Source organism: Toxorhynchites rutilus, chromosome 1, assembly GCF_029784135.1.
Source record: "Toxorhynchites rutilus septentrionalis strain SRP chromosome 1, ASM2978413v1, whole genome shotgun sequence".
In the NCBI taxonomy this organism is placed as follows: domain Eukaryota; kingdom Metazoa; phylum Arthropoda; class Insecta; order Diptera; family Culicidae; genus Toxorhynchites; species Toxorhynchites rutilus.
The window spans coordinates 61,629,480-61,649,383 of NC_073744.1; the positions used below are offsets into that span (position 1 = coordinate 61,629,480).

The 19,904-nt window shown below is 38.5% G+C and overlaps 1 protein-coding gene across 3 annotated transcripts; it reads right to left on the reverse strand.

Annotated features, from left to right (window-relative positions):
* Window positions 1-10,723: 10,723 nt before the first annotated feature.
* LOC129763276 (cystinosin homolog) lies at window positions 10,724-19,643 on the reverse strand. 3 transcript variants are annotated; one of them, XR_008740872.1, is made up of 6 exons: window positions 19,463-19,643; window positions 18,967-19,399; window positions 18,504-18,912; window positions 18,337-18,439; window positions 18,101-18,278; window positions 10,724-11,484 (listed from the first exon to the last, which is right to left on the reverse strand). XR_008740872.1 is itself a non-coding variant. In XM_055762173.1 (5 exons), exons 1-5 carry the CDS (start codon window positions 19,624-19,626, stop codon window positions 18,194-18,196), a joined length of 1,194 nt encoding a protein of 397 aa, XP_055618148.1. In that variant the 5' UTR covers window positions 19,627-19,643; the 3' UTR covers window positions 13,825-18,193. The 3 variants fall into 3 exon arrangements, 2 of the variants coding, with proteins under 2 accessions (XP_055618149.1, XP_055618148.1); XM_055762173.1 differs by lacking the exon at window positions 10,724-11,484 and having other exon boundaries at window positions 13,825-18,278; XM_055762174.1 differs by lacking the exons at window positions 18,101-18,278; window positions 18,337-18,439 and having other exon boundaries at window positions 10,725-11,484.
* Between the last annotated feature and the right edge of the window lie 261 nt (window positions 19,644-19,904).

The following is a 19,904-nucleotide window of genomic DNA, read 5'->3' on the forward strand; positions in this document are numbered from 1 at the left end:
ATATTTTATTTTACTCGAACTATACTTTTTACGGTTTTGTTTCTCTGAAATAATTGTAGTGGACGTCATTTTTGAGGAAGCATGTTGGTTACTGTTCCCTAGCTCGTAGCCTCGTCTGGTTGAACCTGGTAAATCGGATTCATCAGATTTGCTGGTGGCTTGGGTGGATGCACCTGACAGGTACGAATTCTCAAGATTGATGTCACCAACTTCATAAGCTTGACTGTTCAAGCCAAACACAGCAGGTATACTTGGCGTTTGCAGGTCGGGATCTTGAGAACACAAAAGCAAATTTTCCCTGGATAAACCCGACGAATTGGATTTCGAATGGCCGGAAACTTGGAGCTCATCATTCAGATTGAATGAGTCTGATGTGTTTGATACGTCAAGCGTTTTAATATTTTCAGACGAATGTTTATTGCCAACGGCGGTAGCTAAATTTAACGAAAAAATTTGATTGTATATGAAGTCTAAGAAACATATTGTTGTACCTGATGCGTCGGATTTGCGTCCTACTTCTGGATCCAGAAGAGATACGTTACGGTGGGTGTGACTTTGGTGTGATAAACAGGAACTATATGAATCCTTCGAACTATAAACACATGCTCCGTTGAGTGAATCGGATATGAGAAACTCACTTTGTGTTAGGAATAAATGAACAATATTTGGTAGTTCTAGCCTGCAGTACGTTTACGTAAATAAATGAATACCTGTCAGGTTTTTGGCAAAAATCAAAAACAGTGGGAACAACTGCATCGGTTAAATATAGTTGGGTTACGCGAGAATAATATGAGTTGCGAGTGAAATGTTTTGAACAAACTCTCACTGTTTTAAAGTTAATGGAGTCGATGTTAATGCAAATATTTTCAGCATTTGCAATAGTGATTCCGTTAGTCAGTTTTCTTCGGGAAACGATGTTTGGATACCCATCCGGAAGTTTCATTTGTTGAATTGCGATTAAAATCACTGTGGCAGGATCGCACGAAGCACTTCATTTTATTATTTTGATGTTAATTTATTTCAATAAGACACGATCGTAGTGATATTGGACAACTTGAGTAGAAACTGTTGAAATGCACCAATCTGTTGACGTTGTACGTTGCGTATGATGAGTTTGTTTGTAAACATTTTATAAACAAAAACAAAGGTTATGATTTTTATGCTCGTGATTTTCTATGCTGGCTACGAAGAGGCGGCCATCTTGACAATCCCCTGCATAAAATGGATTGCTGTCTGTCTGTCTGATTCTTATGGACTAGGAAAACTACTGAACCGATCGAACCTTACTAATTAAGCAACTTGGCATACTTAGTTTTCCGAAAATTTATCTAGACTAACATATTTTGATCATTTTTTCATAAAATTTTTCTACTCGAAAATGGTAAGTCCTTCAAAAAAGTGATCTATGGAAGACTTTTAGAAAAATAATTGAAATTTCAGAAAAAAATACATATTTTAAACATATTTTTTGAAATTTTACACAGAAAAAAAATCGATTTCAAAAACTAAAAGTCGATTTTCTCAAAATGGTCATCTCAGATTTTGATGAAATGGCAGATAAATGGTAGATAAATATTTGTCCTACAACTCTCCTATACATCGCCACTTGTGCATATTTAAGGCAAAAAAGTTTTTCTAACAAAAACCTTTTCAAGATTTTTTCTCGAAAATAGCATCCAACGGATGGATATATCCCGGTAAACGTATTTTCTCTATTTCTGTTAACCGGCGTAGTTTATTACGGTTACACTTGGGGTTGTTAATACCAGCACTGCACTTGTAATCCTTGCAAATCCTGGAGATCACGGCTTGACTCATGTTGCTAAACAATGTCACACTTTTCTTTGTTGAGTTCTGATGATTACGCAGAAACAAAATAATGCCATTTATTCTCCGTCACTTTATATTTTCTGCCGGTCACGACTGGTAATTTTCAAACAACTGCAGAGCCATTTTATTCTCCTTCGGTTATCTATACAATCCATTTATTATTATCATATCTACAGTGACTCTTAATAGAAACCTAAATCTACAACAACTATTCGATACCTAACCGACCGATCGAGAGACTTTCGGCAGATGGCTATTGTTTGAGAGCTGTCGTTGCTCTCTGAATTGAAACATATGGTATTTAACTACAAAAATAAACTGAAAACTGTACTTTAGCATCCAAGGGTCCCCACAAATCCATTTCCCCCTGTTATTGATTTTTTCTATAGATGTACAAAAAAATAGAAAATTTTCAAGAAAAATCTTGAACAAGTTTTTGTTATGAAAACTTTTTTGCCTTAATTATGTACAAGTTGCGATGTATGCAAGAGTTCTAGGGCACATGTATATCTACAATTTATCTACCATTTCATCAAAATCTAAGATGACCATTTTGAGAAAATCGTCATTTGGTTTTTGAAATCGATTTTTTCCAGTGTAGGATTTAAAAACAATATTTTTTCAGTATTTTTCTGGATATTCAATTTTTTTCCTCAAACTGTTCCATAGATCACTTTGTTGTAGGAATGTTGTAGGAAACCATTTTTGAGTAAAAAAAATTATAAAAAAAAGATCAAAAATATTTAGCACTTTCCATATATTAGTCTAGATAAATTTTCGGAAATCTAAGTCTGCCAAGTTGCATAATTAGATAAGGTCTACACGCCCAGAAAGCTTCATTAAGATCTGAGAGGGTCATGCCAAACCCATAGACGAGTTGGCGAAAAATCCGTCTTATGATAGTTCGAGACCCCTTCCCACGTTCTAAATAATTTGCCATACGAATGAAACACAAATTTTTGCATAACTCGAAAACTAATCAAGCAAATGGAGCCAAATTTGCCATGTGAAGGTTTTAGGGGGCAAGAAACGATTCTATGGTTGTTTGACACTCCTCTCCCTCTCTAAGTGGAGACTGCCATACAAATGAAAGGTCTGTCATAAATGAAACACATTACACATTAATCAATCACGCAAACGGAACCAAATTGGGCATTTAAAGTTTTAGGGAGCAATAAATGTTTTTTTGGTGGTTCGATACACCTATTTCCTCTCTACTACTTCTGGAATGGAAGGGGGGGTCTCATAAAAATAATACACATATTTCAATCAAACATATTCCCACCAAACATGACAATTGAAAATTTTCGGAAAGCTTCGAAGAAAATGGGAAAATTTACGAAAATTTTATTTCCATATGTTCTACAATTTCATAGTGACAAGCGTTGTTAGTCCATTTGATGTTTGCGCTAACGAAATTGATCTTTGTTCGACAGTGGAAATGGATTTTAATGTGATAAAACTCACTCCTATAGTTTCTTCTATCTATATAAATAAAAATGGATCGCCGAATGTGTTGTTGAGAGCAAAACTCGAGAAAGGAATTGTCCGATTTAAGGCTGTCTTTATTCTATCATATAGAAAACATCAAACATTTATTCCATGTAACGGAGAAACATGCTATTTGCAAGTGGTTGAAAAATCTTGAACGAGAATTGTGTCTGAAAATAATATGATATTACAATGACGTGAAACGTGAATGTGATAACGAAAAATAAATTTTGGGCGGGACGAAGTTTGCCGGGTCAGCTAGTGACAAATGAACAGAGTTCATTACACCGGGTATTTTTACTTACATTGATTCTTAGAATACCGAGATGTGCGCGAATTGATTTTCACGTTGTAGAAGACTCGAAATAGCACCCAATGTGTAGATGGTTACGTCAAAACTATGACCTATATAACTGTCTCAAGTTCCAGAAGCTCATTCCCTATATGTTCTCATAGGTTTGATACACTCCGTGCGCACGAGATTTCCATTTTTCACAATAACGATCGTGAAAATCCATAGTAACCATTTACATTTACATTTCTGGATTTACATTTACATTTATTCACAAAACGTCAACAGGCTTTACATGAGTGCCCTAATGATCGAAACTTACAACTAATCTACAAATACCTCTTAAAACTAACTTATTTGTAAACTAAATCTATGTGAGGACTACAGAGTACAGAGCTTTAAGGGACGAACGAGAAAGATGACAATTGAAACAGGAACTACATCGGTTAAACACACGACACATACTAGAAACGGGTTCATTATAACCGTAATTAGTGTATGATGATGGGAAGAACAAGAAATTATTGGTACGCAAATAACGTCGGCTATTTTTTTCTTCCAAAATATATATTTAGCCTGACGGGGCCGGGAGTCCAATATTTTGACAATTTTTGTCTTACAACTATGTTAGTAATATGTAACCGATTACTCGCGGTTGGCTCGAGGTTAGTATTACAAGTGTTCTCATAATTGGTATGTTGCAGTCTTCGATGCTCTGTACGTGTGCCCGACACGGGATACTTCCTATTGGAATGCAGCTGACCATTAATCAGCAACGCCCCCCTTGTCTGTACCCCATATCTAGCGTGGTGCGTCTTTCTCGACTCGAGGAATCCAGGATAGAATGGTCACTAGCCGGCGCAATCATCAGCTCGTGTAGAGTTGTCATGAACGGTACAACCTTTGGCTCTTGTTGAATGATCAGTGGACTGCACAACCTGCGGCCCGTGCATCTGTAAAGAGTGTGTGTATGTATTGCCGCGACTAAGTAAAAGTTTATCGATCGGATAGGAGGGATATGAAACGGGGGCACAACGAAGGAAACATCATTAAACGTTGACATCGGCGTTTCTGAGGAACAGGTATAGATGAAGCAGAAGATCAGGATCCCGGCTACCTAAGATATCCCGGACGGGGATATCCGATTGTCTGCCTTGTGCTCTCAGTGCTCTAGAGAGCTGAGAGCGAGCAGCATGGAACCGGATACACGACCAGACAACATGCTCGATGTCGTGGTAGCCATCGTCACAATCACAAAGATTGTTTGCTGCGAGCCCAATGCGATAGAGATGCGCGTTTAGGTTGTAGTGATTGGACATAAGCCGAGATATCACGCGAATGAAATCACGACCTACATTCAATCCCTTGAACCATGCACTCGTCGAGACCTTAGGGATAATCGTGTGTAACCAACGACCGAACTCATCACCACTCCACATGCGCTGCCAACTTGCAAGCGTATACTGACGAGGAATGTGGAAAAATTCATTATAAGCAATTTGCCTTTCAAAAAGTGTGCCTTCTAAAGCGCCCACCTTAGCTAGCGAGTCCGCTTTCTCATTCCCCGGAATCGAGCAATGAGAGGGAACCCATGCTAAGGTAATCTTGAATAATTTTTCGACCAAAACACTCTTATTCTTGTTAGGAAATAAGATGAGCGTTTATCAACTTTCATTGAGCGGATTGTCTCTATTGAGCTGAGACTGTCTGAAAAAATAAAATAGTGGTCGATGGGCAATGTTTCAATGATCCCTAATGCGTAATATATCGCACCCAGTTCAGCGACATACACGGAACAAGAATCTTTGAGTTTGAAAGAGGCACTGGAATTTTCATTGAAGATGCCGAAGCCAGTGGACCCGTTTATGAATGAACCGCCAGTAAAGAACATTTTATCAGATCCAACTTTCCCATTTTCTGCCAAAAATATCGGCGGAATAGAATCGGAGCGTAGGTGAACTGGGATTCCATGGATTTTTTGTCGCATGAACAGATCAAAAATGACAGAGGAATTGCAGAAGTATGGGAAGCAAACTTGGTTGGATATGCCTGGTGAAGGGTGCACGTCGTGGGTAAGGTACTCATGGTATAAAGACATAAAACTTGACTGAGGAGTCAGTTGGAGTAGATTTTCGAAGTTATCAATCACCAATGGATTCATGATCTTGCAACGGATGAGAAATCTGTAGGATAATTCTGTGAACCGAAGAGTAAGCGGGGGTACTCCTGCCAAAACTTCGAGACTCATCGTATGTGTCGAATGCAAACTATACGCAAGCAACGATATTGTATTCTCTCCAGCTTGAGAATATGAATCCTGGCAGCTGATCGGAAGCAAAAACTGCCATATTCCAACACTGATAATATCGTTGTTTTGTACAACTGAATGAGGTCTCCTGGATGGGCATCCCACCATGTTCCGGTAATTGTTTGGAGAAAATTGATTCTTTGCTGGCATTTCTGTTTCAAATCCCCCAGGTACACTTAGAATCAAAATATACACCCAGGTATTCGAAAAACATAGAGTGTTGGATCGTTTTGCCGGATAGGTGAAGCTGGAATTGGGCGGGTTCGTGTTTCCTAGAAAAAACGACCATTTCAGTTTTCTCCGTAGAGAATTCGATACCCAGCTTGAGGGCCCACGTGAACAGATTGTTCAGGGTATCTTGCAACGACTTTTGCAGAACGACGGGATTAGTACCCGTGATGGAAATAACTCCATCGTCTGCAAGTTGTCTCAGCGTGCAGTCTCTAGTTAGACAATCATCCATATCATTGACGTAAAAACTGTACAAGAGGGGGCTTAGGCAGGAGCCTTGTGGTAGGCCCATAATGTTGAAATTTATTAACCGAAGAAGTTCAGGACAATCAATGTTTGATGACATCAAATCTGACGTAAATAGGGCCTTGGCAACATCTCTTCGGGAACGTAATAAGTCCAGCCCAATCAGTCTACAACGGTCCTCATAGCTGGGAAGATTGAGAGGATCATTCCACGGCAAATTGCGCAAGGCGAATCGGACAAATTTCCGTTGAATTGATTCAATTCGCTGAATGCTATTTTGGTAGTATGGTGACCATACTACACAAGCGTACTCAAGAATTGACCGTACCATTGCGCAGTAAGGTGCCTTCATGCAATGCACATCTTTAAACTGCTTTGAAACGCGGAAAATGAAGCCAAGCGATTTGGATGCTTTAGACGTTATGTAGGAAATGTGGGCACGAAATGTCAGCTTGGAGTCCAACATGACGCCAAGGTCTTTGATGTCGTTAAGATACAGAAGGAATATGTATGGACCGAGATGACTCCCTTGCGGAACACCAGAGGTTACATGAAATGGAGTAGATATGGTATCACCGATCTTCACTGACATGACACGGTCGGTTAAATAAGAACGTAGCCAGCTGAGAAAAGAGCCGTTGAAACCGAGACGCTGAAGCTTAGCTACAGCGATGTTATGGTTGATTTTGTCAAATGCAGCAGAGAAATCGGTGTATATTGCGTCGATCTGCTGTTTCCTTTCAAGTGAAAGAGCTATGAACGAGGTATACAAAACAAGATTTGTTGCAGTTGATCGTTTGGGCATGAAGCCATGTTGTTCCTTGGCGATGTATTTATTGCAAGCATGAGAAATGAAGTCTAACACAATAACCTCGAAAAGCTTGGAGATAGCACAGAGGCATGCGATTGCTCTATAATTCTTAACATCCTTTTTGCAATCTTTTTTGAAAACGGAAAAGATGAATGATTTTTTCCATGCATTCGGAAAAGTGCCACTAAGGACGGAGCGGCTGAACAGGATGCTCAGCGGTAACAAGAGGCTGTTAGAACACATCTTCAAAATTACAGATGGGATATTGTCGGGTCCAGCACTCGTAGATTTCTTCAGATTACAGCAAGCCTTTTCTACAGATTTTGAGTTTATTACAGGACAAGCTCCAATAGATGCCAGGCAGGGTATACTTTTAATAGTTGCAGAGACCTGATCATTGCTGAGACTTTCGCTAACGAAAACACCACTGAATTGATTCCGAAATAGTTCACAAATATCTTCTCTAGTGTACGCTTCAATGTTGTCGCGCGTCATGACTGTAGGTAGACCAGATTCTTTTCGTTGACTATCAACGTGCTTCCAAAATCGTCTTGGGTTGGCACGCAGATTTGTTTGAATGCGGCTGAGATACGTGGCGTATAAAGCTTCCTTAGGTGAAATCTTTTCATAGATTTCAATCGTTTTAAGTTCCTGTTTGTCCATGGAGGGCTAACTATTTTACTGGCTTTCTTCTTAGGAACAAACTGTTAGATTGCGTAAAGCAACACATTGGACGAGGAAGACGTTACTATATCAATATCACAGTCATTTAAAATCTCATTCCAATCGATGCTACGGAAAAAACCGTTCATTGATGAGAAATCAGCTTTCCGATAGTCATAAAAAGTTGACTCTGTGGTGCAAACGAAAACAAGAGGAGACGGAGCAGATACAGAAATCAGAAGCGGGGGGTGATGACGACATAACTTCACCAGAGGAGCAGGTGCTTGGGTTACAACTGTGCTGTGAGCGATTTCCGAGCTTACGAAGCATAGGTCGAGCGTGCGGTGGTTTTCATTAAGGATTTCATTCATCTGACACAATCCAGCGGTACTAATGCCATCTAAAAGACGCTCATTCAAGCGGTTCATAGTAGACTGTGAATAAACAGGATACAGATATTTCGAAACACATTGGGTCCTGCCGATACCTGGCAAATTGAAATCTCCAAGCAAGAGTATATAGTCGTTCAACTTCATTTCATGCGTAATCCCGTTAAGCGATAACATATGTTGATCTATTACTGTTGAATTTATTTATTTATTTCGTCAAACTATAGTAGACAACAAATTACATACATTACATTACAATTACAATCTACTTAATGAATAATTCATAGCAATATTTATGAGAATCAATTATAAGAGGTATCATGTCTTTAGTATCTATCTATCTATATATATATATATATATATATATATATATATATATATATATATATATATATATATATATATATATATATATATATATATATATATATATATATATATATATATATATATATATATATATATAAAAATGGAGTGATGTCTGTCTGTCTGTCTGATTCTTATAGACTCGGAAACTACTGAACCGATCGACATGAAAATTGGTATGTAGGGGTTTTTGGGGCCGGGGAAGGTTTTCGTGATATTTTAAGACCCCTCCCCCCTCTCTAAGGGGGGGGGGCTGCCATACAAATGAAACACAAATTTCTGCATTACTCGGAAATTAACCAAGCAAACGAAACCAAAGTTGGCATGTGAAAGTTTTAGGGTGCAATAAATGTTTCTATGATGGTTAGACAGTCCTTCCCCCACTCAAAGGGGGGGCTGCCATACAAATGAAACACAAATTTCTGCATTACTCGAGAATTAATCAAGCAAATGAAACCAAATTTGGCATGTGGAGGTTTTTGGATGCAATAAATGTTTCTATGGTGTTAAGATACTCCTTCCCCCTCTCTTAGAGGGGGCTGCCATACAAATGAAACACAATTTTTTGCATTACTCGGAAATTAATCAATCAAACGAAACCAAAGATGGCATGTGAAAGTTTTAGGGTGCAATAAATGTTTCTATGATGGTTAGACAGTCCTCCCCCCTCTCTAAGGGGGGCCTGCCATACAAATGAAACACAAATTTCTGCATTACTCGAGAATTAATCAAGCAAATGAAACCAAATTTGGCATGTGGAGGTTTTAGGATGCAATAAATGTTTCTATGGTGTTAAGATACTCCTTCCCCCTCTCTTAGAGGGGGCTGCCGTACAAATGAAACACAAATTTTTGCATTACCCGAGAATTAATCAAGCAAATTAAACCAAATTAGGCATATGGAAACTTTAGGGTGCAATGAATGTTTCTATGGTGGTTAGATACCCCTCCCCCCTCTCTTAGGGGTGGCTGCCATACAAATAAAACACAAATTTCTGCATTACTCGAGAATTAATCAAGTAAATGGGCGGGACGAAGTTTGCCGGGTTAGCTAGTTAATAATAAATTACGAACTGCAACGCAGCAAACATATATGACAAAACTGAAATTCACGAATAAAGGGTGTGTCACATCAAATTGCATCACGGAAAAAACGCTGTAGAAATTTAATTTTTAGGAATTATATCTTCAGCTTTCGCTTATAATCAGATAAGAGTGTATAGATCACGTTGGCCATGCTTCACTGTCAATTTTTCGTAAATTTGAAAAAAGTCGTCGAACGAAAAAGAGCGTCGTGAATTAATCCTGTGCACTCATTTCGAGAATCCGGAGTTGTCACATCGGGACATCGGTAAGATGCTGGGAATCGTCCAATCCACGGTCAGCAGAGTACTAAAACGATACTTCGAGAACCTAACCATCGACCGGAAGGTGAAGAACGGCAAAAATGGATGCTCCGTCAGTGAAAAAAATCACAAGCGCGTAGTTAAGCAGTTTAGACGTGATCCGAGAAGTTCGGTCCGGGATGTCGCCAATAAGCTGAATTTGTCAAGTTCATTCGTCCTGCGGACCAAGCAGCGGGAGGGCCTGCGTACATACAAGGTTCAGAAGGCTCCTAACCGCGACGAAAGGCAAAACATGGTGGGGAAGACGCGAGCCCGGAAGCTGTACACCGAAATGCTGACGAAGCCGCATTGCCTGGTAATGGACGACGAAACCTACGTCAAAGCGGACTTTCGTCAGCTGCCGGGCCTGTTGTTCTTCTCCGCAGGGGACAAATTCAGCGTTCCGGAGGAGATTCCCAAGCAGAAACTATCCAAGTTTGCCGAAAAGTACATGGTGTGGCAAGCGATCTGCTCTTGCGGAAAGCGGAGCGCCCCCTTCGTGATGACCGGCACGGTAAACGGGCAGGTTTACCTTAAGGAGTGCCTACAGAAGCGCTTACTACCACTATTGAAGCAGCACGAGGGCCCGACCATCTTCTGGCCGGATCTCGCTTCGTGCCACTATTCAAAGGACGTGTTGGAGTGGTACGAAGCCAACCGGGTCACCTTCGTGCCAAAGGAAATGAACCCGCCCAACGCGCCGGAGCTTCCCCCAATAGAGAAATATTGGGCGATTATGAAGCAGGCCCTCCGGAAGAACCCAAAAGTTGTCAAATCGGAGACGGACTTCAAGAGAAAATGGATTTCTGTTCAAAAAAAACTACAACCTGACGTTGTACAAAACCTTATGGACGGGGTAAAGAGGAAGGTGCGAGCATACGGGCTTGGGCTCGAAGTATGAATAAAAATAAAATGCCAAAAGTTGTTTAATAGTTTTTATTTTACTGTCTAAAATTTTCAAAAGGATCGGTCTACTGGGCGAATTTCTACAGCGTTTTTTCCGTGATGCAATTTGATGTGACACACCCTTTAGTACGATCAGTGCGATAGCCGACAGTAGACTATTGTGAATGTCGATTGCGATGTACGTTTATCTCGCAGGTCTGATTTTCACTGAAATCCGCGTTGACGGCATTGAACTTCATATTACAAGTTGGGGGAGTTTGCATGACAATATGGGTTTGCAGAACCAATGAACACACTTTTAATATAAAAATTATGAATGAAAATTATTTTTCCCAAATCAAATTAGTACTCTATGTAAATAAAAATCACTTTTACCTGCAAGTGGTGAAAAAATGTCATACAAAATTTATGTCTAAAGATAATTTTATGTTATAATGGTAAGTTTTGGTCAGAATATCTCAAAATTTATAGATGTTAACACCGTTGCGCCGTCATCGCGAATTGGTAACATCGACATGATCCACGGTCCCAGGTACTTCTTTCGTGTTTCGTGTAAAGCACACATACCTAAAAAAAACTTGAATAAACGCTATGTTATATTTTGGGAATGTATTTCAGTACTATTAGTATTTGAACGATTTCAAAGTTGAATTATAAAGCCTTATTCCTGTATACACTTCACGGTGAAAACGAAATGAAGTGTATCCGCGATGACAACGATACGGTGTCGACATCTGGATACGAAATTAGTTTTTAACAAGTCTTACTACTCGGCCAGAAGGCACTTTTTAATTGCTAAAATCTGAATGAAAATTTTTACTTGGCGTTATTTATTTACTTGAAGCACGTCTTTCTTACCCTAACTTGACCTATTTTCTATACACTTTCCGATATTCTCACTAAAACTTATCATTATAACATAAAATTATCTTCAGATACAATTTTTGTACAAGATCATTTTACCAACTGAAGAAAGCAAAGTTTTCCATTCACATTGAACACTAATTTGATACGGAGAAGGTAATTTTGATTCATAATTTCTTTTTGAAAAGGATTCATTCTACCTGAAAACCTATCATTTTCTTTAACTCGTGAAACGAAATTTAATGGCGTGTAGTTCATTTTGATTTCATCGTGAAGCGTAAACGGTAAGGCCCACAATCTCTTGATAAATAAAATGAACTATAAATTCATTTCATGTATTTCAACACATACTCCTACTATCAAATCAACGTTTTCAAGTTTTCTTTAATTTTTTGCATATCAAAATAACAGGAAAGTACTTATTGTTTAAAATATGTGACATTCGGATGAAAACTTAATACAAAAAAATGGTGCAGCTTAGAAAATACATGATACGAAGAACACATGTTTTTCATGGGAAATAATCTTCCGAAATTTAACATTTGGCAACCTTCACATCCCGCTTTACTGTTATCTAGCACTTGGTCGACGAAAATGCAGAAAGAAGAGTAAGAAGCCAGTTGTCACGTCTTGTCTTAGATACGATACAAATAAAGGCAGCTGCAGTAGTTAACCCTGAGCCTGAGTACCTGAGTACTGTCCTGACAAAGGATAGGTTTGACATTTTCGATTCGTAGAGAAGAGAATAAACGTGTCTTATAAGCGTGCAATAAATAAGTTATTGTTTCCCGGTAATACTTGAGTATTTATTCATTAGACAATCGAATACCACAGGCTCTTTTCAGGGCAAGAGACGAATGAACTGTAAACGTTTAATGTCTCTATAATGCAAAACCATTCCCTTACCCACTCCAAATCCATTCTTCGTGAGGACAACGACTTGTGAACATCGTTTGCTGGACGAGCTGGACGGTGAGGGATCGAATGCCTTTCTCAAGACATGAAGGAGTGTGAAGAAATAGGAGTCGAAAAGTAAAGTTTTCCAAAGGCCTTTCTCAAAGCTAGAGACGAATGATCTGCAAAAGTTGAAAGTCTTTCTAATACATTACCTTACTTCACTCCACATCATTCCTTTGTAATTGACACCACAGAATAAACGCTTTGGTCATTATTAAAAGTTTTCGCGTGTTTAAATCGCTCCCAAAGTGTTTGTCCCTTTTCTAATGTTTCCTGTAGTGCTCTGCTCCTTCAGGTTGTAGACCCGGGAGAGAAAAGTGAACAGTTTGTCGGTGGAACGGGTGTACCGAAAGAATCGCGTTTTTTGACGTAGGACTACGTCTTTCATTTCTATACCGGGGTGTAAAATCAAAGTTTCGAAAAAGAAAGCGTTACGCCGGAGACCGAGATTTTGAACGTTAATAGCTCCTAAACAACTGAACGAAATGGTATGATAAACACTTCATTCGAAAGATAAAATGTCTACGCGTTCTATACTTGTTACTTTTTGATCCAAAAACTTAAAATTGTTTTCAAAACAGGCTATTGAAATCACCAATCGGTATATAAGCGAGCGCCGCTCGGAAATCCACTCAGTTCGCTGTTGTGGTGAAGCTCTTCGTTTATCATGAAAGCGCTGATGAACGGTGTCACCAAGAGCCTGTTTGTGCACCTTAGGCCATACATGTATCCATCAGGAGGAGAGTGATGCCATAAACGGTTCCCCGGGAAGATCTCGAAGCAGCCGCTACACACACACATACACGCGCGGAATTCTTTCCGTGTGGATGCCATTCAGCATCGAGAAAGGTCCGGAAAATAATCTGCCAGTTCCTCTGGGAATTTAAAAATACATTCATGTTAAAGAGTTTATTTGAATGTTTTCTATCCATGTAACACTGTGACCAAATACATTTGGTTTTGTGATTTTTCAATCAATCGCAATTAACAGGATAGCTTCTGAAGATTATTCTTCCCCATCAGTAGGATATTTTCGTATCCAATATTGGATGCATAAAATCTTGGACGTAGTCCTACGTCACCATTGCGGTTATACCATAGATATAACCCACTTTCTGTTTTTTGAAAAAAATACTTGGAAATGTTCAATTTACAAGATAAATATTAGATGTGCAACGTAAGAAGTTGGTCAGATTAGTGATTTACGTAGAATTTAAAGGAATGGCGAAAGGTACTCTATTGACGGAAGAGGGACGGAAAATAATAAAGATATTCAGTGAACAAAAGTTTTCTAATCGCTCGATCGTAACAAAAATTGATCGATCTGAGAAAGTGGTACGGAATTTCTTTAAATACTGCCAGGAATATGGGATATAACGACCAACAAATGGGAACACCAAAGTTTCTTTGCGTCTTAAAGGTCGAATAAGACAGAAGCAACCAGGAAACGATGTCCTGCTCATACATTAAGGTGAAGGTGGAAGCTAGCCATTGTAGTAGTATAGGTAAACCCTCGTGTAAAAATGGGGTAATAGTGTTTGTGAGAGAAGAGCAAAGCACACGTAAATAGATCAATTCACTTATCAGACTGTGTGGCGCTTCATTGACACGAGTCTTTGAATACATTTAAAAAAAAAACAAATAACAATTCAATACTAAAGTAAAATGTATGAACGATATGTTCCGATGAACAATTGCAAATATAAATATATATAGAAGGTGCATTTGCATATGATTCTGATTATACGCGAGCGTAACATGAGCAAATTTATAATACATGCGAATTGGGGTACTTTTGGTATTAACAAGTTCTTCCGCATAGTAACTCGATGTTGATAATTCCTTAATATTTTCCTTCGTTGATCGTATTGTTTTCACATATTCACGTTGGAAAGCCTTAACTCTTCTCTTCGTTGGCCGAGGCATTTAGATTGAATTTAATACTTTTCCGTTTACTGTTTTTGAAAGCATAGGCAGCCGTGGCAGTGTTCCGAGCTCTGCAATACAATTTTCTTACCCAATGTTAAAGTTGCTAAAACTTACATTATAGACCCATTAAACGTAAAAATAATAATTGTATTGATATCAACACAATTTTATTCTATTGATTTTCATGACATGGGACGCTATGACTCCGGAATAACATTTTATTGAGTGGTTTTTATAGCTGTTTCGATGATGTTGTTTGGCATCAGTGTCGAAAAAATAACGATGCTTCCACCAATACAAACAAAACCATTGCAGAAGATTGAAAAACGAAAATTTAACTTTCAGAGCACTTGCTCGAGTTTTCCGACGTTCTTCACTATACGGTGCGAAAGCAGATGAAAATTTAATATCTTGTGAGTAATCGATTAGAGTTTGGTTGATATTACTTGATGGGAAGTGTGCGAAAACGATCATTGTCTACACTCTGTTCCGCAAAATTATTGATTTACGGGCGATGGGTGAGGGAGGGAGATGAAAGAAATGAGTGCCATTGTGGCAGCCATTTGTGGCTAGCTTCCACCTTCACCATAATAGCGAATTCGTTTTTGTTCAGTTTCAACCTCAGTGCCGCACTAACTGCTGTCAAAACGTTTTTTATTCACTCAGTTTCGCACTCAGTGTCGCACTAGTTCGCCCCGAAAGCTGTTAGTTTCGCACTGAGATGTTTCACGGGTTGGTACTCGGGTTCACCAATACAACTATACTGAACTATCAAGTTCCGAGTATTGTTTTGGAGAATCTAAAAATAAAGGCTATGAAAATGGAAAACCTGCTGCTCTTGCTTTTGTATTATTGGAATCGTAATCCAGTTCGGATTCTGATTTTGGAGAGTATATTCGAGTAGACGGCATTAAGCTACGTGTGCTTTCATTGGGAGGCAAAAATAATGATGGATATTCAGGTGGAATAAACCTGCTTTCAAAATCAAAATTATGAATGAAAATTTACTTTAACGTATCGAATATTTATTTTATGTGATGAAATAAGAGGTTTTTCCCTATATCACAGAATAATATAATTATTTGTGGAATAAACAGGAAATGCATCGACAAATGGTTAAGTGAGTGTCAGAACTACATGTGTTAGGTAATCAAACAATATGAAGTAAAAATTTTCATTCAAACTTTTATATTTTTACACTGCACTTGGCCCTTCTGATCTGAAAGAGAATAATTTACCTCCGAAGCAAATATAAACAAATCAGACTAAGGTAAATGATTTTGGTTTGTCCAGTCGAAAATATGATCATGGTTTTTCACTTTTTTGAATGCTCAAATTCAGCGCTCATGTGTCAAATAAGGTATTCGAATGTTTCGAAACATATAAATAAAATTGCCTTTTTCATGATTTACAGTAGTTTTATAGTATATTTTTACGGAATCACATGTTTTAATGGATTAAAATACACCTTCTATTTGTGTCAATGCGCCCCTTTTTCGAGCAAACTTTTGATCGATCACCAGATAATTATTTCGCACGTATTCAGAACTTTTCTGAATTATAAAACTTACAAATATTGTAAACATCATTCTTGCACACCATTTATATCAGATTTACATAGCTAAACCATTAAATAAACGCATTTTCATGAACTCAATTCTGATCATGAGTTGTCCAATTCAATGATGTCATTTTGTCCACATGATTTCTATGGCAACCGCTTGGCGCGATACAGTTTGTTTATTGTGTCCTTCGCGGATAACAGAAATAAAGTTTCTCTGTGTTGAGTGTGTTGAGATGAACACTTTTAAAATGCCCAAGAAAAGGTAATATTCTGAAGGAAGCCTAAATTATGAATGGATCAATATGATGACAGTAAACTCAAGCAATGATAAATGCAACATCTACTTGTTAATTCAAATGTTTTCATTCAAAAATGGTGATTTCTAAAACCGGACAAATCATGATCATTTTTTGAGCAAACCATGATCAGAGGTGGTCAAACCATGATCATAATTCCTCTTTAAGGAAAATCGTTAAAAAACATAAAAATTTGAATAATTTGAACACCTTATGATAGTACTAGCAACTAGAGACTTGGGGATTTTCAACAAACCCAAACTCGTATCGATTATATGTGATTTTCATGAAGAAAAATCGACTTGCATGTACTAGTTGCGTAAAAACACTCCAAATCGGACAAACCAAGATCATTCACCCTATATAACGCACACCAACAAACCACCGCATTCGTGAAACTGAAAACGTTTTTTTATTACAGAGTCAGTTTGGCACTGACTCAGTTTTAAAAACGAATTCGCTATAAGGCAGAATCGGTTGTTCCAGTAACGAAGAGGCATATTGCGCGCATCTTGAATGAGTCACCAAACATCATGTGGAAGAAACCTCAAGGGAAGCCGAAACTGACCGCCACCCATAAGCAGAACCATCTCATTTTCGCCCGGCTATACATGGAATGGAAACTAGAATGGAGAAATGTTGTATTTTCCGGCGAAAAAAATTCAATTTAAATGGTCCGGACTGTTACAGTTGCTATTGGTATAATTTAAGTCAACGGCATGTCGTGAGATCGAAGTGAAACATTGGGGGCGGAAGTTTGACAGTGTGGGGAGCCGATTCTTATCACAGCAAGCTTCCCATTTGTATCATTTTCACCCGAATGAACTCCGAAAAAGTACCTTCATTTACTAAAGGACGTTTTGATTGGCCATATTGAGAATAACGCTACCGAGGATGTCGTTTTTTCAACAGAATTATGTAAAGATCCACGTTTCCAAGCAATCGAAGGCATGGTTTGCCGAGAAGGACATTTCGCTTCTTGAATGACCTGCTTGCAGTCGATTGCAATCCCAAAGAGAACATATGGAGAATCTTGGCCGAGATGATCTATGCAAACGGATGACAATTTGACAACATTTCCAGTCTCAAGGCAGTAGTAATTCAGGAGTGTTGAGCTATAATCAATATGGCAACACAAGCTGTCTGACTCGATGCCAAATCGAGTTTTCAAAGTGATCCGAAATGGAGGTGGACATACTAAATATTAGCTACCGATTGGACTCGAAATTTGCCGCACAAATTTTCTTTTATTGAAATTTTAGGATGCGGCTAAACGAATGTCCACCCTGATTCCACATATTTGAATTACTCAGAAAACAAAAAGTGAATTTATACTTTTTTTAGAATGAATTCGATAAAAATAAACAATAATAGTCTCTTATGAACAAATTTTATGAAAGAATTGACTTATTTTAAAAATATTGAGGAAAAATAGGGTGCGGCTAAACGAATGTCTACCACTGTAGTTTTTAAACTTATGTTCTCCTTTCAAAGTTCTAATTTGCGCAAAATCCACTCCATCGTGTCATATTTCCTAAACTAAGTTTTTCAGGAATAAGATTGAATACAATACCGTCGAAAAAATCGCAACGATAGAACTCAGATTAATACATTTCGCTTGAACTAAAATGAGTCAACATAATTAAAGATCATAACTTGATGTTCACTAGATTTCGCCGCATTGATTCGTGGTTACGTGGTAAGCAGTATCTCTTCGAACTTTACTGTGAGTTTGCATCTTTTTTGGTTTTCTGCAACGCGATATTAATTGATAGTTACCCAAATATTTTAGTCAAATTTCTAACTCACCGATACAAAACATAATGCTGCGTAATGAACACCAAATCGAACAAAATTGAGAATACCCCCAGGCCAAATTTCACTGGATCACCCAAAATAGATTGCCAATCATCTTGATCAACGAAAAGAGTTTGCATCACCATGATCAATACACATGTTTCAAACAGAACGCTTACCAAAATTCCACGCATTAATGACCATTTGCAATATTCCAAACAAACCCCCGGCGATGTCAAGCAACCTGTTCATAATGGCAAACCCTTCTGTGCTTTGCCTTTTGTAGTTTATGTACGCCTGGGGAAAATACTTGACCAGCGTGGTGATCAGCTTGATGTAGCTCAATACGTACAGGAAGTCCAACCAATGGATAGATCCCATCAACACAGCGCCCCCCGATACAATGATCGTGATAACAAGAAAGGCTATAATGCCTCTGGCAGTAGAAGACACTGAGTTGCCTCCATTTTCATACCAGTAACACTGTACAATCGTGTAGCCAGTAGCGATCGATGCATGAAAGGCGAATCCCACGTCGTTACCGATCACCGGATTCAAGCCGAACGGGTGGCGGTTGAAGTATTCCTCCTATGAAACAAATGGTCAGTTGAGACATTCGATAGTCCAACAAACAGGTCTCACCTCAGTGTAACTATCCCAATACATATATGAATTGAAAACAGCATAAGAAATGTGACCTATAATGTTGATGTGGAGAAAATCGAAGCTTAAGCCCACCACACTTTTTCGTCGATAGTTTAACAATAGTTGCGGGTAGTACCCACTGCACCAACAGACCGTGTATGTCCACCCAATCAATAAAGATATGTAAATCAGCGGCTCTGAAAGGGCAACCTTCAACCGAACGAATAACCTTCGTTCATCAACGGTATTCTCGGGAGTAATAGTGGGCTTGACTATAAATCTTCCAGGACGCAGTCCAATGACTTCCAGTGGTGTACTATTCCGGCTAAAGTCTTGATTTGCATTTATCCATGTGACGTTCGGTGACACTTGTACGAACTCTTTTCCATCGATATTGAATTGAACGCATACATTCGTGATAGTTGATCCGCTGGGGAAATAAGTTTTAATTACATTGTATATTATCTAGTATGCGAGAGTATTCGAGACAAACTCAATCAACAGGCTCAAGCTAACGGACTCCCCGAATGTGATTGTACAATCTTGTGGATCGAACCGTAGCTTCAAGTGAGCTGTTGAAAGCGACCGATCGAAAGCGAATGTTCGTTCCGCAAAAAACAGCCCCAGTAAAATTGTACAAAATGCCATCGGAAACATTACGACCAGACTTGGGCCACTTACTGATGCAAACTAATCGCAGCATCACCTGCTTCTGATGGTAGTTATAATCAATCTGTAAATAGATGCTCTCTGGCAGTGATAAGCGCTGCTCGTCAGTGTTAAGATAGGATAAATGCTATCAGTGATATCGCATCCTCGTCGACGAATCCAAACAACTTTCGCATACAAACGTAAAGATCTCAGCAAAGAACATTGAGATCATATAACTAATAAGTATTTTTTTTAAAAAAGCAAAATAAAAATTAAACATAATT

Coding starts and splice junctions, on each gene's coding strand:
- LOC129763276 (XM_055762173.1), bottom strand. CDS start 19,626: ATGTTTCCGATGGCATTTTGTACAATTTTACTGGGGCTGTTTTTTGCG. Junction 19,400..19,462: donor AGCTTGAGCCTGTTGATTGA/GTTTGTCTCGAA, acceptor TTATTTCCCCAG/CGGATCAACTATCACGAATG. Junction 18,913..18,966: donor ATTGGGATAGTTACACTGAG/GTGAGACCTGTT, acceptor TTTGTTTCATAG/GAGGAATACTTCAACCGCCA.